We start from the raw sequence: 17,966 nt of genomic DNA, 5'->3' as shown, positions 1-17,966 counted from the left end.
GATCGGAACGACTCTTCTTGAACGCCATCCCGCCAGCAGCCGAGTCCGAGGTGAGGACTGTGTGATTGATTTGATTCAGACTTGCGGTCTATACGACCGGCGGTGGTGGAAGCAGTAAAGTAGTAGGTATAGTAGGCCATAGTCTTGGCTTTCCCATCCTTGTCTGCTGTCTCGTATAATCGGGCACACTGTTTCATGCATGTTAATTACTCCGGGCATGAAAATGAACGTGTCACTTCCGACCTCGGAGGATGGCCGATGCTCAGAGCTCAATTGCGGCAGCTCTGTAATAATTGTCCAAAAACAACCAAAATTTAAAGCCCACCACGATTGCCAAGTTCGGCCCAAGACCCAGATGATGACCGTGAAAATGGTGTGCGGGCTAAATTAAAGGAAACTGGGGTAGTGAGCATTTATTTCGGGAATTTGAGAATTTTCCCGAGGGGAGGGCACAAAGGGTAACACCGCCACGTCCCTCTCGTCTTTGGCCGCAAACACTCTTATTAATCCTCCTTTCCCCTTCTTTCCTTTCCATCCTTTTTTTTCTATTCCTGGACCATACATATACATTCCCCTCATATCTCACACCATATTCCCCATCGCACACGCATACAGCGCCAGTACAGTATCCCCCGCCGCACAAGCCCACAAAACACGTCAACTCAAGCCACTGGTTTCGAGCCTTTCCCACACCATATCTTCCATGTCCTTGACATCCAACTTTTCCTTTCCCCAATCCTTTTCTGTCGATACGAACCATCAATCCGCTTGCTCCATCCCCTCTCCTCCTTCCCTTTCTTCAGGCAGAACCTCGCCAGACTTTGACTTTGAGTCATTTACCCACTACTCGCCCAACGCGTCTTCACTCGTTGACGAGATTGACTCGGCCGACCTTCACAAAGAGTCTTCTTCCACTCCACCATCTACCGATCTGGTCTCTCCACGATCCTCTATCGCCGACATCTCTCAGATCCAGCCGCCTACTCAGGTTGGAGAGCTAGATACTGCAGAAGCCCTCAGTAAACATCATCTTCAGCGTTACCTTCACTACAAAACGCTTGCCGCCCGCGCCGAAGCAGACCGCGCCATTGTCGTTCACCAGCAAATTCAATCACATACTCCAGACGACGAGTTTGACGCCCTGTTTTCTGCGTGTGACAAATCCTCAGTTGGGTTGATGCCTGACGGGTCCGCAAATTCTACCTTTTTCAAAGACGCTGCCGTTTCTGGTGACAACCATAACAACATGCTTGCCTATCAGTCGCACATGGTTCAGCCTACCTACTACCAGATGGGTCAGGCCGTGCCCAACTGGCAGCAGTCTGACGGGTTTTATCATCCTCAGCCTTCCCAAGTTGCTCTGCACAACGCACAAGCTCAAGCGCATCTTCAGGCTGCAGAGGTCGCGCGGTTCCAGGCTGAGCAGCATCGCATGAACATGTCCAACTTTTATGTTCCGGTTTCTGCTGCTCCTCGCTCTTCGTATGACGCTCCTCAAAATGCGCCATCCTTTGCTGGTCAATCGATATCCAATCTTACCAACCAATCGCCTTCTTATTCGTCCACAACCTCTTACCCCGTGTCCAACGTTGTTATGGACAGGACGTCTTCAATGTCTGGTCTTACTACTGTTGCGGTCAGCAGACGAGCTAGCGAAGAAGGTGAAGAAGAGTTGGCGTATTCCTCAGAAGAAGACGCCAAGCCAAATGTCGCGTCGATTCCCGTTGCCAACGTGCACGGTGGTGGTAGGGGATATGTGCCTGGTCAGACTCCTGATGACCCCAAAAAGAAGCACAAGTGCCAGGTCTGTGGTCGCGGTTTTGCTAGAGCTTTTAATCTCAAGGTAAGCAAGCATCTACTGCCGATTAGGTCACGTTTCCACGAGCTGACACTTTTTGCCATAGTCTCACATCCAAACTCACAATCCTCTCCGTGCTAAACCTTATCAGTGCCCCCACGCCACGTGCAAGCGCGGCTTTTCTCGTCTTCATGACCTCGAACGTCATCGACAGGGCATCCATTCCGATGGTCCCCTCGTTGATGCCAAGCGCCATGGTGTAACACCCGCGGTCGCCCGTGCCCAAAACAGGATCCAGAAGCGAGCCGAATCAGGAAGTCTCATATAGCCGTCTTATGACGGCGCAACAAATAAACGGGAACTGCTTATCGCGTTCCACCCGAGACTTTTCTTTTCCTTTTTCGACCCCTCGTCTTCTTGTTCTCTTTTTTGCGAACTTGTCTTCTCCTCTCCGACTCTACCTTTTATGCGGCAATACCGAGTCTTTTCCTCTCTTGTCGCTTTCTCCATTCCCGCTCGTCTTTCATTTATCCGTTATCTCTCTCGATCCCGACTACCGACATTCGTCTTGTTTTGCCGAACAAACCTCCAAAATGCAGCGCCGCCGCCATTTGGCGGCATTCCAAGTCGAGCTGCTTGTTCGTGCAACATTATGTGTCCTGGTCGAGAAGAAGATGGCGTAAGTGAAGAGTATGGAGAAAGCGTCGAGGAGCTCGCTCTTCGAGTGAGTACAGACGTGGGGTATATGCGGCTTTGATAGTCGGCACCCAATTCTCTTTTGCTGCCATTCAGCATTCGACAACTGTGTCTTTTTTTTATTTCTCATTTCATCAATCCACCCTCCACTTCCATATCTATCGTCCATCGCTCTATCTATTCACATTTCTTTTGCACCACACGACAATTGACCGCCTCATCCATCCCGCGACCCCCCCTTTCCCTCGACATTATAGCTTTCCGGCAACACCGCTTTTGTTTTAACACAATTTTTCTTTTTTTGATCTATTTTTTAATATTGTTTCATAGCGGTGCTTTTTTATTTGCTCGGAAGCTGTCGGAGAGAGGCTAGGGTGAGCCTAGTGATAGGATCTTGGACCGTCGACGTGTTATGTGCCTTTATTATTCCGATTTCTGTCTGTATTTATATTTGCGTAATAGATTAGCCCCCCAAAAAAACAAGTAAAAAGCCTGCGCTGGTGATGTATACACTATCGGCGAGACAGATTCTGCGACGACAACCACGTCTTTTGTGCGCGTAGCCATTAAAAATAATGACATGAGGTAATGCTATGGTCTATGGTAGTACTAGATGTGGCTAGCTACAAAAGGTGTTTTTACAACCTTTGTTTTTCAATCCCTTTCTCTATCCCAAGTGACTTGTTCCTTATCGTCCCAGGGCACCCTCCCAGGATAGCCCATACCAACGTCTGAATTCCTTGCCTCCCACGTTTCTTCACCCTTGATACTCTGGATAGCGGGGCACCATTCGAACAAGTCTGCGAGTTCGGGACAGCTTGTAAAGTATGGATGATATCTCGCGTACGGGTTCCTGAGGAGGCGTTTGATCGAAAGAGGCGGATGGCAGCCTGACGGGGAGGAGAGGAAGGGAAGGTATCCGTACTTGAGTTCACCGGCATAGTGGGCGGACGTATCGCCGGCGTCGTCTATCCCGATATAGTGGAACGCGGATGACGGGAAGCGAAGAGCTGCTCTGTGGAGGTTTTCAAAGCTGGGAAACGAGTGTGAGAGGCGGGGATAGTATGGTTTTACAGCCAACTTACCGCAGACGCTTCATCCCGTAGCCCACGACGGTGATCTTCCGTGGCCAGTTGCCTGTAACTTCCTTGAACCGGGCAATAGAGAACAGCAAGTTTTGATAGCTGTCGAGAGCATATTCTTCTGTAGCTGTCCGCAAGTTGAGAGGGAGGGGCGCCGTCTTGGGAGAGTCGGCGATGGAGGTCGAGGGGATGAGTGAGAGCGCCATGGCGAGACGATAGTAGGAGAGAGCTTCGGGGATGGGCGGTGAGGGAGGATGTCTGGTCGCGCCGCTTTTTGTTGCATTGGCACCCGGTTAGCCTTGTTTAAGAACCACAGCGAGTCATAGGACGTACCCAGAGAACACGAGGAGCGATTTCGGATCGGCGTTCAGCTCGTCCACGCCCCGTTCGATATGCTTTACATACGTTTTCACGCTTCCGCCCTTCTGCATGGGTTCCAGTATCCAGTCGGCGTCGTCGTCCACCCTGTCCGCATCGTGGCCGAGCCAGATGGCATGTCCAGGGACGACGATGAGATGCTCGAGCTCTGCGTACCGCGCGTCCCGCTCGAGGGTGGTCTCTATGCTCAGCGGGATCGGAGACTCGCGCTGCCCTGGACTCGCAGCGTCGTCCCACCCGGAGCCGGCTGCGTACGAGTACGGCCGCGCCAGAGCACGCCGCGGCGAGTGGGCCGGGACGAAGACCAAGCTGAGGTTGAGCAGGAGCGAGCCCGAGAGTGCGAGCACAAGCAGGGCCGCGGCGAGGTTGGTGAGCCGGGTGCGTGCCCTGAGGGCGGCGAGGAGCTGCTGGGAGGCGGAGGGGTGGTGGTGGGCGGGGCCGGCGGTGAAGTACGGGCTCGCCCTGCCCTTGCGGCCTGCGTTTGGGAGTGGGAGCATGGTGCCCGGGAAGAGGATATGGATGTGTAAATAAAGTTCCGCGGAGAACGCGATGTCAACTGCATCTCCCCATGCTGTCCCCGGCCAACGTCCCGCTGCCGAGCTCCCCCGCGCCCACCGCGTCCCGGCGCTCCTCGTCGTCGTCCACGCCCTTCCAGCCGTCGCCGCTCACCGCGCTCCGCCCACGCAGCCCGGCCCCGAGGCCGCACGACGACGACGACCCGTTCAGCGAGGGCGCCACCGTCAGCGTGAACCAGCCGGTCGGCTCCATCTCCATCAGCCCGAGCAGCAGGGACGTCTGCCTCGCGTCCAGGAAGGGCCTCTACATCCTCGACCTCGCAAACCTCAACAACGCGCCCAGATTCGTGCCCCAGGGCGGCGCATGGCAGATCGCAGAGTAAGCACAGGTGCACGTCCGGCCGCAAGGGTGCTCATCCGCTGCAGTGTCCAGTGGTCGCCCCACCCCGCCACCTCCAGCCTGATCCTCTCCACCTCGTCGCAAAAGCTGCTGGTGTGGGACCTCGCCGCGCCGCGTCCGCTCCTCACGTCGTTCGACGCCCATTCACGGGCCATCACAGACATCAACTGGCATGCTCTCAATCCGAACCTGATGGCGACCGTCTCCATGGACGCCGGCATACGGGGATGGGATATGCGATGCTTCGACAGACCGGTCATGCGTCTTTGCGACTGGGGAGCGGCCGGCACGCAGGTGAAATGGAACAGGCGGCATGACCATCTCATCGCGACAGCCCACGGGAACATTGTGCACGTCTGGGACGACAGGGTGCGTTGGAACCTGGTTACTGACATTGACCTGGCTGACAGGACGGGCAGAAGGGCTCCGTGCCCGTCACCACTATCCACGCGCATGACGCAAAGATCTACGGTATCGACTGGGATCGCCAGTATCGACATAAGCTCGTGACATGCTCTCTCGATAAAACTGTCAAGTTTTGGACCGTCCCTGAGCTGGGCGGCTCTTCAGACTCGTCAATGGTCTATCACTCTTCTCTTCCCGCTCTCTCCTCTCCGTCATACACCATTTCCACTCACTACCCCGTTTGGCGGGCGCGCAACCTCCCCTTTGGCCGCGGCGTACTCGCCCTGCCCCAGCGAGGGGAGAAGGCGCTCGAAATGTTTGGTATGGACGATGACGCCCCCGTCGAACGTTTTCAAGGCCACGAAAATGTGGTCAAGGATTTTGTATGGCGTATGAGAGGCGGGAACGATTCCAGTTTCGACGATCGAGAATTCCAGTTGGTGACCTGGTCCAAGGACAGGACGTTGAGAATATGGCCCGTGTCGAGAGAACTCGAGGAGCGAGTTGGATGGCAGTATGGAGCGCCCATCAAGGCGCTTGTATCTCGACGTGGCGCACCGGATGTCACATATACCAAAGACCCGTTTAACACAGATATCGACGCCCCACGTCTACCACCGCCCGTCGTCAACCACCACCCGGCCAACCCTTCAAACCTGACTCGTCAAAGGTCTGCCAGACCTGAAGCCCAGCCAGGTATGACACGCGGTGGTAACAAGGTCAGGCGCATGGACCAGCTCGAGTGGCTTACCAAGGTCGTCAAGAACGCGCCGAGTCCAGAGTCCAGTCTGATGTCTAGTAGAATCGCCAGCGTCAGTCGGACAAGACGTCCTGCAAGTCGTGCAGCCAGTCGACTAGACAGCAGATCGGCAAGTGCAGAAGACAGGCAAGAATGGAAGAATCTGAAAGATGAAGTTGTTGCAGTGAGCAGAATATACCCCAGGCCGAAAATCAACTTTGAAAAGGTGTGTACAGTAAAAACATTTATCAGGTGATACTGATCATGTTGCAGATCGATCTTGCCCATCGCAAACTCACGATTTCCATGCAAGGACCATGGGCCAACGGCGATCGACAGGCATTCATGCGTATACATTGGTCTTTCCCTCCCAACTATCCTTACGGTCCAGAGATCCCAACCTTTGAGCTTGAACGTAACCCGACTGTATCCCCGATCACACGCCAGACGATCGTCATGAATATCAAAGAAATGCGAGCTCATAACAAACAATGTCTGATTGAGACAACGGGCTACCTCTTGGGTCTTCATGAGAGACAAGGTAGACGGAGAGGTATGGATGAGGAAAGTGATTCGGAGAGTAGTGTCAAAGGGGAAGAAAAGAGGAGGGAGGACGTCGTCCCCGAATTGATGTTGAGAAAGACCTGTGGCGCCACCTTTGGTCCCAACGGCCAGCTGGTCTGCTTCTTCCCTAAACAAGTCACACTTCCCCGAACCCGCAACTTTTCACGGTCACCTTCAGTCACCCGAGAGAATCCTTCGCCCATGCTCAAAGCGATATCTGCTTTGACTCGCTTGCAAAACCCGCATCAGCGCGCTGTCCTCCGATACAAGCCCCGCACTCGTCGTCTCGATCCCATCTCGTCTCCCCTCCCACCTCCCGCAGGGTCCACGATGACTATCCATGACGTATCGTATCTCGGTCAGCCCAATATACACCTCGCCAAGATGTATGGCATGTCGGTAGAGGCAAACATGAGCTATGCACTGGAGGCGAAGAGACTGGATCATGCTGATGTGTGGGCGACAGTGAGGGGTATTCTCGCTGACCCCCCTCCGCCATATACTCAGTTGCCACAACTTGATGAGAAACAGGACAGGGTTCGAAGAGAAAGACTGATTTGGGAGAAAGGCATGGAGAGGAAGAAGAAGGTGGTTGATCGGCTGTGAGTAACCGTAGACGCCCCTGTTTGAACTTTGGCATTGACGGATTGTTTTTAGATTTACCAACCTTATGGCCCAAAGGGATGTCCAGATGCTGGCGCTCCTGTCCTGCATTCTTTTGGAGTATACTCGCTCTATGTATATTCCACCTGTGGCAGAGTCGGTAACCAGCCATTCACCCATGCAAGATTATTTCAACCTCCGCTTCGTTCCCCCTCGCCCGACCCTTAACATCAGCCCGGTACGACGTCGCACGGGAAGCTCGGTCATCCCCGTAAGCCCGACCAACTCGTCATCGTTCAGAACTTCGGGGTGGTCACAGATTCTCAATCCATCAGGAATCTCTTTGCGCGGTGCTCTCACTCCCAAAGAGCATACCTCTTTCAGTGACATACCCTTCTCTAGAACAGCTTTGAGTACGAGCTATGAAGAACAGTCGTCGCCGAATGGGTTGGCTGTGGCTATTCCCACATCGAAACGATCCGATAGTCCAAAGCCTATTCAGGGCGACAAAAGCAAGGTCTTCCCAACATCGTCAATGTCCCCCCCGCCAATCGTTACTCCACTTCGTAGCTCGGGTCCCGAAAAATCATTATATAGCGGTGGAGAACCACGATCTCACAAGGTGTCTTTTGGCTCGGCATCGCCCATCACCCGAGGTGGCAGATCACAGTCTTCGATTGGGTACGTAGGCGCTGGTGGTCTGGGCAGTGCGGTGACGACGGGGCCCAACACACCTGATGGCGAACGGAAAGCAGCGGTGAGAGACGGTGGAGTCAAGTTGGATTTTCCAAAGGATGAAAGGTATATCGACCCTCTTTCCCGCATGACATCCAAACAGCAGCAGCAGCTGACGTTATTTTTTTTTATTTTTTTTTGATAGCTCGACCCCGTCGTTGTTGCCTCAGGATATGTTGCCATTATGTGAAGCATGGAAGCTGTCTTATGCCGATTTCCTCCTGCGACATCATCTATTGGGTGTCAGGATGACCCTGTTGAGCTACAGGTTTATCACGAGCTCTACGTCGACAGCCGTCGATGCTGCTAGCGGAAAGAGTAGTGGTATAGTAAGAGCGGGAGTTGGAGAGACCGAAAAGATGGATGAAGGACAGTCAGTAATACGTGGTAAGTCAAACGGGATACAACGAGCATAATGGGATCTCGAAATTGACAGTTCCCGATTAGTCTGTGTACCATGTTCTGGGACACCATCAGGTACCTGTCCCAGCTGTAATAAACAACCGCAAAAGGCTGTATGCTCGTACTGTCGTGTTCCCATCAAAGGTCAGTCATTGATCCTGGACGATTTATTACAAATGGACGCTGATGTCGATTACAAAACCAGGCATATCTATGGGCTGTACGATCTGTGCTCACAAATTCCACGCCAAATGTTTTCAACGCTATTTCTTATCTCCTGTTACCACTCCCATGACCTGCCCCGCCTGCTCTTGCTCGTGCCTTGCGCATAGAGGAATATCTACCCCGCTATACACGGTCGCTGCCTTGCCAAAACAAAGTCCAAACATTACCAGAGGAGGTTTTGATCGCGGGAAGATGCCATCAGAAAATGCTCCCCTTGCACGATCAAGGTCGGTTCCAAGCCAAGGTCGTCGTGGTCGGAATTCGCCAGAGGAAGGAAAAAGCCGGTTGACCTATGCGAGCCTTGTCAAGTTGGGTGCGATTCGCGAGAACTTTGGTTTAGGATTTGCCGATGGAGGAAGCTCAGGAACCGCAAGCGCAATGGGCTTTCATGCAGATGGTGATGGAGATGAAGTATCTACCGATAGGGATAAAACAGTGAGAGAACACCGAGGCGATCACAGAGGAGATGGTTTACTGGCGCGAGCAAGGTGGGGAGGGGAAGGCTTGCTGCACTGGGGATCCACGACACACCATCAATAGTTGTAAGGATTATAGTTGTATGTACGTACCTATGGTAAAACCCACATCAATCAATCTGCGAGCACTGGCTGGTGTGCGAAAGAAACTGAATCCGTTGGCATCTTCCTTCTTCTTCTATCTTCTCGATCTAATCTTCTTCTTCTTCTTCATTGGCGCGGAGATGTCCGAATGCAAGCGTGGGAAAGTTGAATCACCACGGCCTCGTTCTCTTTTGGCGTGTTGTTGTTCGTTATGCCTGGATACGATAGCCGTTCCTCATTGCTCATCCATCTCTTTCTCCCTATTTTCCCCCGTGCTCACTCATTGCCCATCTGGCATTCTATCATCCGGCCACATCGACGTGCTATCTAGCTGAGGCTGGCCCAAAATCCTTACCCAAGCTAGCCGACCGCTCTTCAACAGTCATGTCCGATGTCTGGCCCGCCACCAGCTCGTACATGCTAGAGCTCGATCACCGGAAGTATGACTTGAGCCAGCTAGCTAAGGCAGTGGACATTGCTGCCAAGGACAGAGATCAATCAGGGGATGAATATGGTGAGTACTTACGTTGAATGTCTCGAGTATTAATCAATTGACACCACCATGGTCATAGCCGTTGCCCTTCCTACACCCACGTGTTTTCATGTGCATACAAACACCGTCGAGGCCACCCTGCTACCACCAGATGCCAAAATCGAGTATTACGGGAGGGAACCTGAATCGAACCCTGCTTGGGAAATCTTCCAAACTATCGGGGAGCAGGTTGCGTCTGTTGTTCCATCTATGGAACGCATGCCGCTTGTGCCTTCGACCGCCAAACTTATACGCCAACCTCCCAACCCCGGAAACACAACCAGCTCGGCTGTTGGAGCCTGCCTCTATCTTCCTAAGCACGGCGACCGCTATCCTTTAGCCAGGCTTGAACTTCCGCCCATTGCTGAGCAAAAGGAATGGATGCCTTCAGCTACTGCTTGGGATATGCAGCACTGGATACACACGATTATTGCCCTTGACCCAGAGGCTAATACTACCCGAAAGGCTATCTATCGGGACGATAAGAAACGTGTTCACATGCAGACTGCAATTGACATATGTTGGGTCCCCGATGAAGGAGGTGAAGCGGACAGGGCAGAGATTAAACTGCTTGTTGTTTCTCGTATCTATTTGGACATATCATTCCTCTTCGACCCTCTTCCTGAAATCGGCAACGACATGCTCGGTTTCATTCTTCACTCCATCATTCCTTCACCTACTGCTACTACGTATGCATCCGAGTCGGAAGCTCGTGCTGCAGGTCTTCGCAACTTCTACACATGTCTAAAGCCAGCTCCTGACCTTCCATTCAACTTTCCTGCCAGCCGGCTACAACCAAGAGAGATGCTCTCAAAACTTTTGCCTTTTCAGGTACGAACTGTGAGATTACTCTTGGAACGGGAAGGAGCTCAGGGAGTCGGTAAGGCGGCGATCAGGACCAAAATGGATCCGGATGGGTTATGGAAAGGGTTAGACTGGGGAAACAATCTTGGTAAATTGGGGTATCGAAGAATTACTGGAAGTATGGTTCCAATCGATTCTTTAAAATCGGTCAATACCGATATCGAAGGGAAAGGGAAACAAAAAGCATATGAAGAGGAGGAAGACTATCACTATGTGTCAGGCATAACTGAGGAGGAAAGACAAAGATTGCCTACTTTGCTGGATCTGACTGGTGTACGTGGTACAATGCTTTGTGAAGAAATGGGTAAGTTGCAAACAGTACTGGTACATACTCCATCGCTTACTTTAGTTCAGGTCTTGGTAAGACTGTCGAGGCTATTGCATTGCTTTCCTTACACAGACACCCCCTCTCTACCCCTCGCAATATACCTTCGATGGCTCCTTTAGTTTCGACTGGAACTTCTCAGTCTAGCGCACATGCTCGCATTGCCAAGCAGCCAGTGCCTGTTATCAATTTGTTGGCAGGCATTCCTGGACTCCAAGATTTGGAAGTAAAAGATTGGGTTGAGAAGGAGAATATTGCCTTTGCTGGATGCCGGGCGTGGGACGAGCATTCCCAACTGGAAGTTACCGAAGTTGCGGTGAGTTACATCGTGTCGTGCTACCCGTCCATGAATTATAAACTGACCTTGATCTCAGGCAACTCTTATCGTAACGCCTCCCTCCCTTCTAAAACAGTGGGTCGCAGAAATTCAACGGCATGCTCCCACAATCCGTGTATGTGTATATGAGGGCTGGAAGTCCTTGCAACAGGGCGTAGAGAAACAACGTGATGCGCGTCGCAAGGCGCGTGCTCGCAAAGAGCTGGAAGAGAAAAAGCGTAAAGCTGCTGCATTCAGAGGTCAGACAAGGAGAAAGTATGCCAAGGGTAATAACGGGCTTGCCATCAAAGAGGAGAGTGATGAAGAGAATGATCAGGATGATGAGGAGGAGGGAACATTGCAACTGACTCAGAGGCAATTCGTAGACTATGTGAGGGCACATGACGTTGTCGTTACTACCTACCAGTGAGTGATCTAGGAGCTCTCGGTGTAGTTTTCTATGCTGATGCTTTTGGTCCAGCGACCGTAAGTCTGTGTCATGTCGACGATGTTGCAACTCTTTGATACCTAACGACAACCAGTCTCTCAAGACCTGAAGTTTGCATTACCAGTTCCAGCAAGAAGTCGTAGGTCTACTGCTAACTACCAATTGAACGACCGTCCCCGAAGTCCTCTCGTCATGGTAGAGTAAGTGGTCTAAAATGGGCGACATTGCATAATCTCTGACTGCTCGCAGATGGTGGCGAGTAATCATGGATGAAGTTCAATTACATGGTGACCAAACGGACGCAGCGTGAGTTCGATGTCTATTAGGCCAATTTTTGGCACGTAGGCTGAAGAAGAAGGCAGTAATATGGTCTCTCTAATCCCGAGGAAAAACTCTCTAGCAGTTTCTGGTACACCTGCCCGATCGGATATCAAAGACCTAATGGGTTCGCTGAAATTCTTGCGCGTGCCTGTTCTTCCAAATGATAATCGTCTATGGCATCGCCTGCAACAGCCCTCTATGCGACCTGCCTTTGAGGGTCTTTTCCGCAGTCTCGCGGTACGAACCACAAAGAAGGAAGTATCTGGCGAGTTCAACTTGCCTCACCAATCCCGATATGTTGTACCCATCGAACTTTCAGAGATTGAATTACATTATTACAATGACACTCTCGAAAGAGCTCGTGAAAGGCTCCACCTTCCTGCCAATTTCCGAGAAGCTCGCCCAGACGACTGGGTTTTGGATAGAAGTATGTTCCAAACCGTTCTTCGGAGTCTACGTCAGATCTGTACACACATCCAGGTGGGGCAGATGCAGTCCGGCACCGGGCGCGGAGACCAGAGGCTGAGATTGGGACGGACTTTGATGACAATGTCGGAGGCCCTGGAGAAAATGCGGGATGACCACTTACAAGAGACCTCCTCCGAGGCTCGACAGCAGGTGCGTATGAAATAAAGGGACTACGCGAATAGCTAATGCTATTACAGATGCGAATGATGATTCGTCAAGCTCAACTTACAGTGATGGATGACCAGAACGATTTGCGTCATCTTCAAGCCTTAGCAGTGAGTCATCTCTGGTGAGAATTTTAGCTAATTTTCCTAGCTCTATGAACGAGCTCGAGCTGCTGCAGAAAGCCACTTGGAACCTGCTCAGAAGCGTCTAAAATCATTACTGGATGAGAATGATGGAAATGACGAGGAAGAAGACGAGGAATTTGAGGATGAGATGTCAGAAAAACAACAGACTCAACAAGAAAAAGCGAGAGCCCTTGCCATCAAAACAGTCAAACACACGTGAGTCACCATTTCCATGGATATTTAGCTGATCAGAAAGTATCCGTGAACTCGACCTTATCATCCATCAATGTTGGTTCTTTGAGGGTGATGTGCGGCATGTACAGAAGGACGAGGAAAAAGAAGGTAAAGGACTCAATCGTTTCATGTTAGGACCGCACCAACATACTGATGGTCACCGTAGTTTACGCATACGCCCGTGCAGATGCCATTAGAAAGAGTATCCTTGCTCGACCGCTAAAGACTGCCAATATGTCGGTTGACCTTTTAAAGGGTTCTTTAACTCGTGGCCCGGCAGTAGTTCAGGTGAATGAGCTACAGACTACGGATTTAAAGAGAAAAGGTGGTATCTTGACGCACGATGTTATATCGCAAGCCAATGCGTTGCTCAGAATTATGAACGATAAGTCAGTATTGGATATGTGAATGACAGCCAAGTTGCTAAAACCTGGATGACAGTGCCTTACTGGTTTTCAATTGGCGTACTAAGATCGTCGACCTTTTGTCTTCGCCAATTGATGTCGACCCGACGGATGTACCCGATGGTCAAGGTCAAGAAGTCGAGAATCCTGAAGCCGAATACTATGCCGAGGCATTGAAAGCTCAGGGAGAAGGTAAGTCGGGTTCGAAAACCTTGATGGGTTTCAGTCAGCTGAAGATAAATAGTGGAAGCATATCTTATTGCATTCGCCGCAGCTGTTGCTGATCGCAGAGGTGTGCAATCTACCGATCGGCCTCGACTTCGTATAAGCTGACTGAGCGAACAGAATTCATGACTGAGACAAGAAGTTTACTCTCTACTCATGATTCTCGAATCGCAAAGCAGGTTAGTTCAGAGGCCTCAAAAAAAGTGTAGCCGTTTTAACTGAGTACTTTGCAGCGAAACACTAAAGCTGCCATGAATGCCCTCACCGATGTCGAAATGCCGAATGTGCCTGATGATATCGGTGAACAGGCGACAGTTCTTCTCAAAGAACGTCAGGTTTTCCGAGATGCTCGCATGAACGAAGGTTGCGAAAGGCCTCTCAAGGGTCTGCTGATGGACCTCAATGGTGCGTTTATATTATCTTGCTTTCGCTGACCAAGTAGCTATCATACATGGCCAACATAGACATGAAGAGATAGAAATTGCGAAGAGCATGGCTTCTATGCTCAAAAAATATATCGCTGAACAAAGTACGCCCTATAAGCCTTTTCAGTGTGACCTTTCTCTAATTATGGTATTAGCTGAGCTCGTCGAAAAGCTTAACAAGGAATTAGACATGTTCCGAGCAACTTTCAACCGCCGTGTTGTTTACTTTGCCTCTCTACAGGAGATCTCCGACTCTGTGATTTCTTTTCGTCATGTTTTCTTATCGCGTTTTCTTACGCCCAAATAGGTTACTGCACCCGAGTTCAAAGACTTAGGCAAGGATATACACGCTGCTGCGAAAGAAGTAAATGAGCTCGAGGTGAAATTGGCCAAAATGGCTGTGAAAGGTCGATATCTTCATTATCTTGGCACAAAACAGCACGAGGAAGAAGACATCAGAGAGGACTGCATCATCTGCTTCGGTTCATCCGATGATAACCAGGCCGTTCTGCTCCAATGTGGCCATTACTTCTGCTTGGTGCGTTATACTTTCACATTCCGAGAAGTGGCGCTAAATGCTTGGTCAGTCGTGCTACCGAGAGTATCGAAAGACTCCGGGAGGGAGGAAATGCCCATCATGCCGAATAAAAAGTGAGTGGCATACTGAACAATCAGGAGATTGTAATCTAACTATGGGGCGATAGTCAGCGACAAAGAGATTCAGCGCATCAAACTCAACCCTGCAAGAGCGGAAGCGGCGGATCCAATGGGCAAGCAACATCAGGAGTTTTCAGTACAGACACTCGCCCCTGCTGTCTCTGGCTCGAATGAGGCAGAGGAGGATACAACGCCAGAGGAACAGGAGCAGTTGAGAAGGGCTGCAGATCTTGAAAGGCTACGAATGATGGATGTAGAAAGAAGGAGGGCCGTCATGATGATGGATATGATGGGTGAATACGGTTCCAAGGTAGGTGCCACTGTCTTTTCCATGGAAAGAAAAGCAACTAAGGCCCAGTAGATTAACTTCTTAATCAAGCACCTTTTGTACTACAAATCCACGGAACCTGATAGTATGTTATCTATCGGTCTGCCTTCCACAAGGTTTTGCTGACACTTAGGAATAGCGCGACATGTCATCTTCTCTAACTGGTCTGACTCTCTCAACAGTATGCTTATAACTATTATTTTGAAGCATAGACATGCTGATCATCCGCCGCTGTAGTCGTTATGCAGGCTCTTCGACTCAATGGCATCTCATTTGCTTCTTTTGACCAGGGCAAAAAGCAAAAGGATGTTGTCGATCAGTTTCTCAGAGACGAGAGCATATCCGTGTTTTTGCTTCATGCCGAACGAGAAAGGTACGTGATGTTTTCGATGAACAAGCAAAGCTGACATTGTCTTCATATTGTAGCTCTGGCTTGACTTTGACAAGCTGTCATGTTGTTCATCTCCTTGAGCCGGTCTTAAGACACAGTTTTGAGTTACAAGGTATATCGTAATTATTGGACCGATTCGGCTTCTGACTAACGTTTCCTGCAGCTATCGGACGCGTTGATCGACTGGGCCAAGAAAAGGAAACTTCTGTATTCTGGTACGCTATTTTTTGCCGATGTCTGGAATAAAATCATTGACCGTATTTCTCTCACAGTTATGCTACAATGGACACTGTAGAATCTCGCATTCTTTCTCAAGGTGTACGAAATGGAACGTCTATATACCTTGCCGACGACACTGCGGATCAAGTGGTGGCTGAGATGCCGAATGTCGCAAGTGCAGCGCATAAGGGAGGAGATGTTGCTGCTGGTGGTAACGAAGAAGACCTATTAGGGTTGATTCTTTAGTTTTGCGATTTTGACCAGCAGATCAAAATAAATCAGAGTCAAGGTTGTATGTGTAGAATTAGATGTAAACTAGACAGAATTGCATGCCATAATGCGAATTGAGAGAAGGAAAGAAAAAACTACGCATAACCCCTCACGATCACTGCTACATTCTCTAGATTTATCTACTCAGGATCCACTACTTCACACAATGTACCTCCGCTCCTAACCTTACCCCAACCGATCAATCTCCAGTGCTTGTCAATTCGCCTACTCAAAGCAATCTTCTCGCCCTTTTCACAGCACGCCGGTGTTGTCAATGCGATAGAGACGTCACCACCCTTCACCGCTGTGATCCTACCACCAGTTTGACTCGCTCCAATGTTAACGAACAATGTCTCGCCAACCACGAGCTTGCCAACCTTGGCCTTTTTGCTGTCGTCTGTCTTGACACCAAGCAATCGACGGAGCAAGAATACTTCTGCTCGGATTTCGACGTAGATGGAAGGGCCCTTGCCAACCGAAGACATGACCATACCGAGCAATCTGTCGGCACGACAGAGAGCGGGGTCAACAAGGGTACCGACACCGATAAGACCACCGGGAACGGCAAATTGAAGATGGTTCTGCTCAGCGTGGAGGGAGACGATTCGAGATCGCAAAGGTCGACAAGTGCAGATACCGTTGGCATCCCTGGTAATAAGACCAGGTCGGATCTCGACTTCTTGGCCAATCTTGAAGACACCCTGCAAGATACTTCCACCAGCGACACCACCCTTCAACTCCTCGACACCGGCACCAGGTTTGTTAACGTCAAACGATCGGATAACGACCATACGGGGGTCGGCACTAAAGTCGTAGTTGGGGGGGGCAATGTTGCAGATAGCGGCGACGACGGCGTCAATGTTGAATTTGAGCTGGGCGGAGACGGGAATGATAGGAGCGAGACGAGCGGTGGTACCTGCGTGGATGATTAGCTCCTCATTCATTGTATTTTTGGCCGACTCCAACAAAAATCGCAAAACATACCCTCAACAAACTTCTTGATACTCTCGCAGTGCTCCATAGCTTCACTCTCCCTGACCAAATCCATCTTGTTTTGCAAAATGACAATGTTTTTGGGGTCGACACCAATGATTTCAAGGGCAGCGAGATGTTCACCTGTTTGAGGCTGGGGACAAGATTCGTTACCGGCGATAAGGAGGAGAGCACCATTCATGACGGCGGCACCAGTAAGCATGGTAGCCATCAGAATGTCGTGACCAGGACAATCGACAAAGGAGACGTGTCTAACCAAGAAAAACGTTAGAATCGTTGGCGATAAAAGAAAAACGACGATAAGACATACCTCTGCAAGTCCATCCGTCCATCACATCCTGGCCTTTCACATTTGGGATGAGCCTCTTTGCTGGAAGGGTAAGATTTGAAGCAGGAAGGTGGGGGGCAATCGGGGTTTTGACATTTATAAATCTGCCCCTTTTTGTCAGCCATGACTCTTGGGTAGAAAAGCCACCAGAAACATCCAGGTCTCCCGCGTTTCGCCACCACTATACGCTCCTCTAGTGCACATCGTCCTCTGCCTGTGACTTTTTAACGCATCCTTTCACCTGGTCTGGCTCCTTCTACCATGACTCTTGCGTAATACTTCAAAACACTAGACCAAACGACATACCTTGGCATTGGCGTAACCGAGCTTGATAGTGATATTTCGTTCCAACTCATTCTTGAATCTAACAGTCTGAACTCCAGAGATGGCTCGGACGGTCGAAGATTTACCGTGCGCGACATGACCAATGGTACCAATGTTGATCTATAAACCGGGTGGACAAATGACTCATCAGCTCACAATCCTTCCATCTCATCCTTTTCCAAATTTCCCGACTTGTCCACCAGCGAACGGGCACGATGAGGAAAACGACATACGGTAGCCTGCTTGGAGATCACTTCGGGGCTCAAAGCCGTGAGCTTGGTGACATCCACTTGGACCTCCTGAACGGGCTCTGAAGGTCCGGAAGATGCTGCCGCAATAGGGTCATTGATAGCGGACATGATTTTGAAGGGCGATCCTTGTATTCCTGCAGTTGCCTTTTCTTCCTTCTTCTCGAATTGACTATGGCTTTCTATGGGCCTTGCAAGTGTATCGCTGAGTTTTGGGGAAAGAGTTTGGCTCTTTATAGGCGTTTTTTTAGGAT

The 17,966-nt window shown here is 50.5% G+C and overlaps 5 protein-coding genes across 5 annotated transcripts; 3 read left to right on the top strand and 2 right to left on the bottom strand.

Moving 5' to 3' along the window:
• Window positions 1–703: 703 nt before the first annotated feature.
• On the top strand, window positions 704–2,126 carry CNBD4880 (hypothetical protein; the record flags this gene model as incomplete). The annotated part of the gene is made up of 2 exons (XM_770666.1): window positions 704–1,843; window positions 1,905–2,126. 2 exons carry the CDS (start codon window positions 704–706, stop codon window positions 2,124–2,126), a joined length of 1,362 nt encoding a protein of 453 aa, XP_775759.1.
• Window positions 2,127–3,148: 1,022 nt separating this feature from the next.
• On the bottom strand, window positions 3,149–4,451 carry CNBD4870 (hypothetical protein; the record flags this gene model as incomplete). The annotated part of the gene is made up of 3 exons (XM_770665.1): window positions 3,149–3,527; window positions 3,580–3,846; window positions 3,910–4,451. 3 exons carry the CDS (start codon window positions 4,449–4,451, stop codon window positions 3,149–3,151), a joined length of 1,188 nt encoding a protein of 395 aa, XP_775758.1.
• Window positions 4,452–4,522: 71 nt separating this feature from the next.
• CNBD4860 (hypothetical protein) lies at window positions 4,523–9,082 on the top strand (the record flags this gene model as incomplete). Its single annotated transcript, XM_770664.1, has 8 exons — window positions 4,523–4,848; window positions 4,896–5,238; window positions 5,289–6,239; window positions 6,287–7,179; window positions 7,235–7,981; window positions 8,061–8,302; window positions 8,363–8,461; window positions 8,523–9,082. The coding sequence occupies 8 exons, from the start codon at window positions 4,523–4,525 to the stop codon at window positions 9,080–9,082; spliced, it is 4,161 nt and encodes a 1,386-aa protein (XP_775757.1).
• Window positions 9,083–9,486: 404 nt separating this feature from the next.
• Window positions 9,487–15,795, top strand: CNBD4850 (hypothetical protein; the record flags this gene model as incomplete). Its single annotated transcript, XM_770663.1, has 27 exons — window positions 9,487–9,616; window positions 9,675–10,802; window positions 10,853–11,139; window positions 11,198–11,565; window positions 11,621–11,625; window positions 11,682–11,787; window positions 11,837–11,893; window positions 11,950–12,526; window positions 12,574–12,651; window positions 12,692–12,882; window positions 12,923–13,008; window positions 13,067–13,289; window positions 13,342–13,496; window positions 13,549–13,596; window positions 13,650–13,708; window positions 13,763–13,934; window positions 13,969–14,058; window positions 14,110–14,210; window positions 14,262–14,492; window positions 14,542–14,605; window positions 14,659–14,921; window positions 14,973–15,024; window positions 15,079–15,120; window positions 15,177–15,312; window positions 15,366–15,442; window positions 15,494–15,545; window positions 15,603–15,795. 27 exons carry the CDS (start codon window positions 9,487–9,489, stop codon window positions 15,793–15,795), a joined length of 4,971 nt encoding a protein of 1,656 aa, XP_775756.1.
• Window positions 15,796–15,959: 164 nt separating this feature from the next.
• Window positions 15,960–17,823, bottom strand: CNBD4840 (hypothetical protein; the record flags this gene model as incomplete). The annotated part of the gene is made up of 5 exons (XM_770662.1): window positions 15,960–16,735; window positions 16,804–17,063; window positions 17,123–17,244; window positions 17,447–17,584; window positions 17,698–17,823. The coding sequence occupies 5 exons, from the start codon at window positions 17,821–17,823 to the stop codon at window positions 15,960–15,962; spliced, it is 1,422 nt and encodes a 473-aa protein (XP_775755.1).
• Between the last annotated feature and the right edge of the window lie 143 nt (window positions 17,824–17,966).

The sequence above is a fragment of the Cryptococcus neoformans genome, chromosome 4 (genome assembly GCF_000149385.1).
Source record: "Cryptococcus neoformans var. neoformans B-3501A chromosome 4, whole genome shotgun sequence".
Taxonomy (NCBI): domain Eukaryota; kingdom Fungi; phylum Basidiomycota; class Tremellomycetes; order Tremellales; family Cryptococcaceae; genus Cryptococcus; species Cryptococcus deneoformans.
This window is presented reverse-complemented; position numbering and strand designations above follow the sequence as displayed.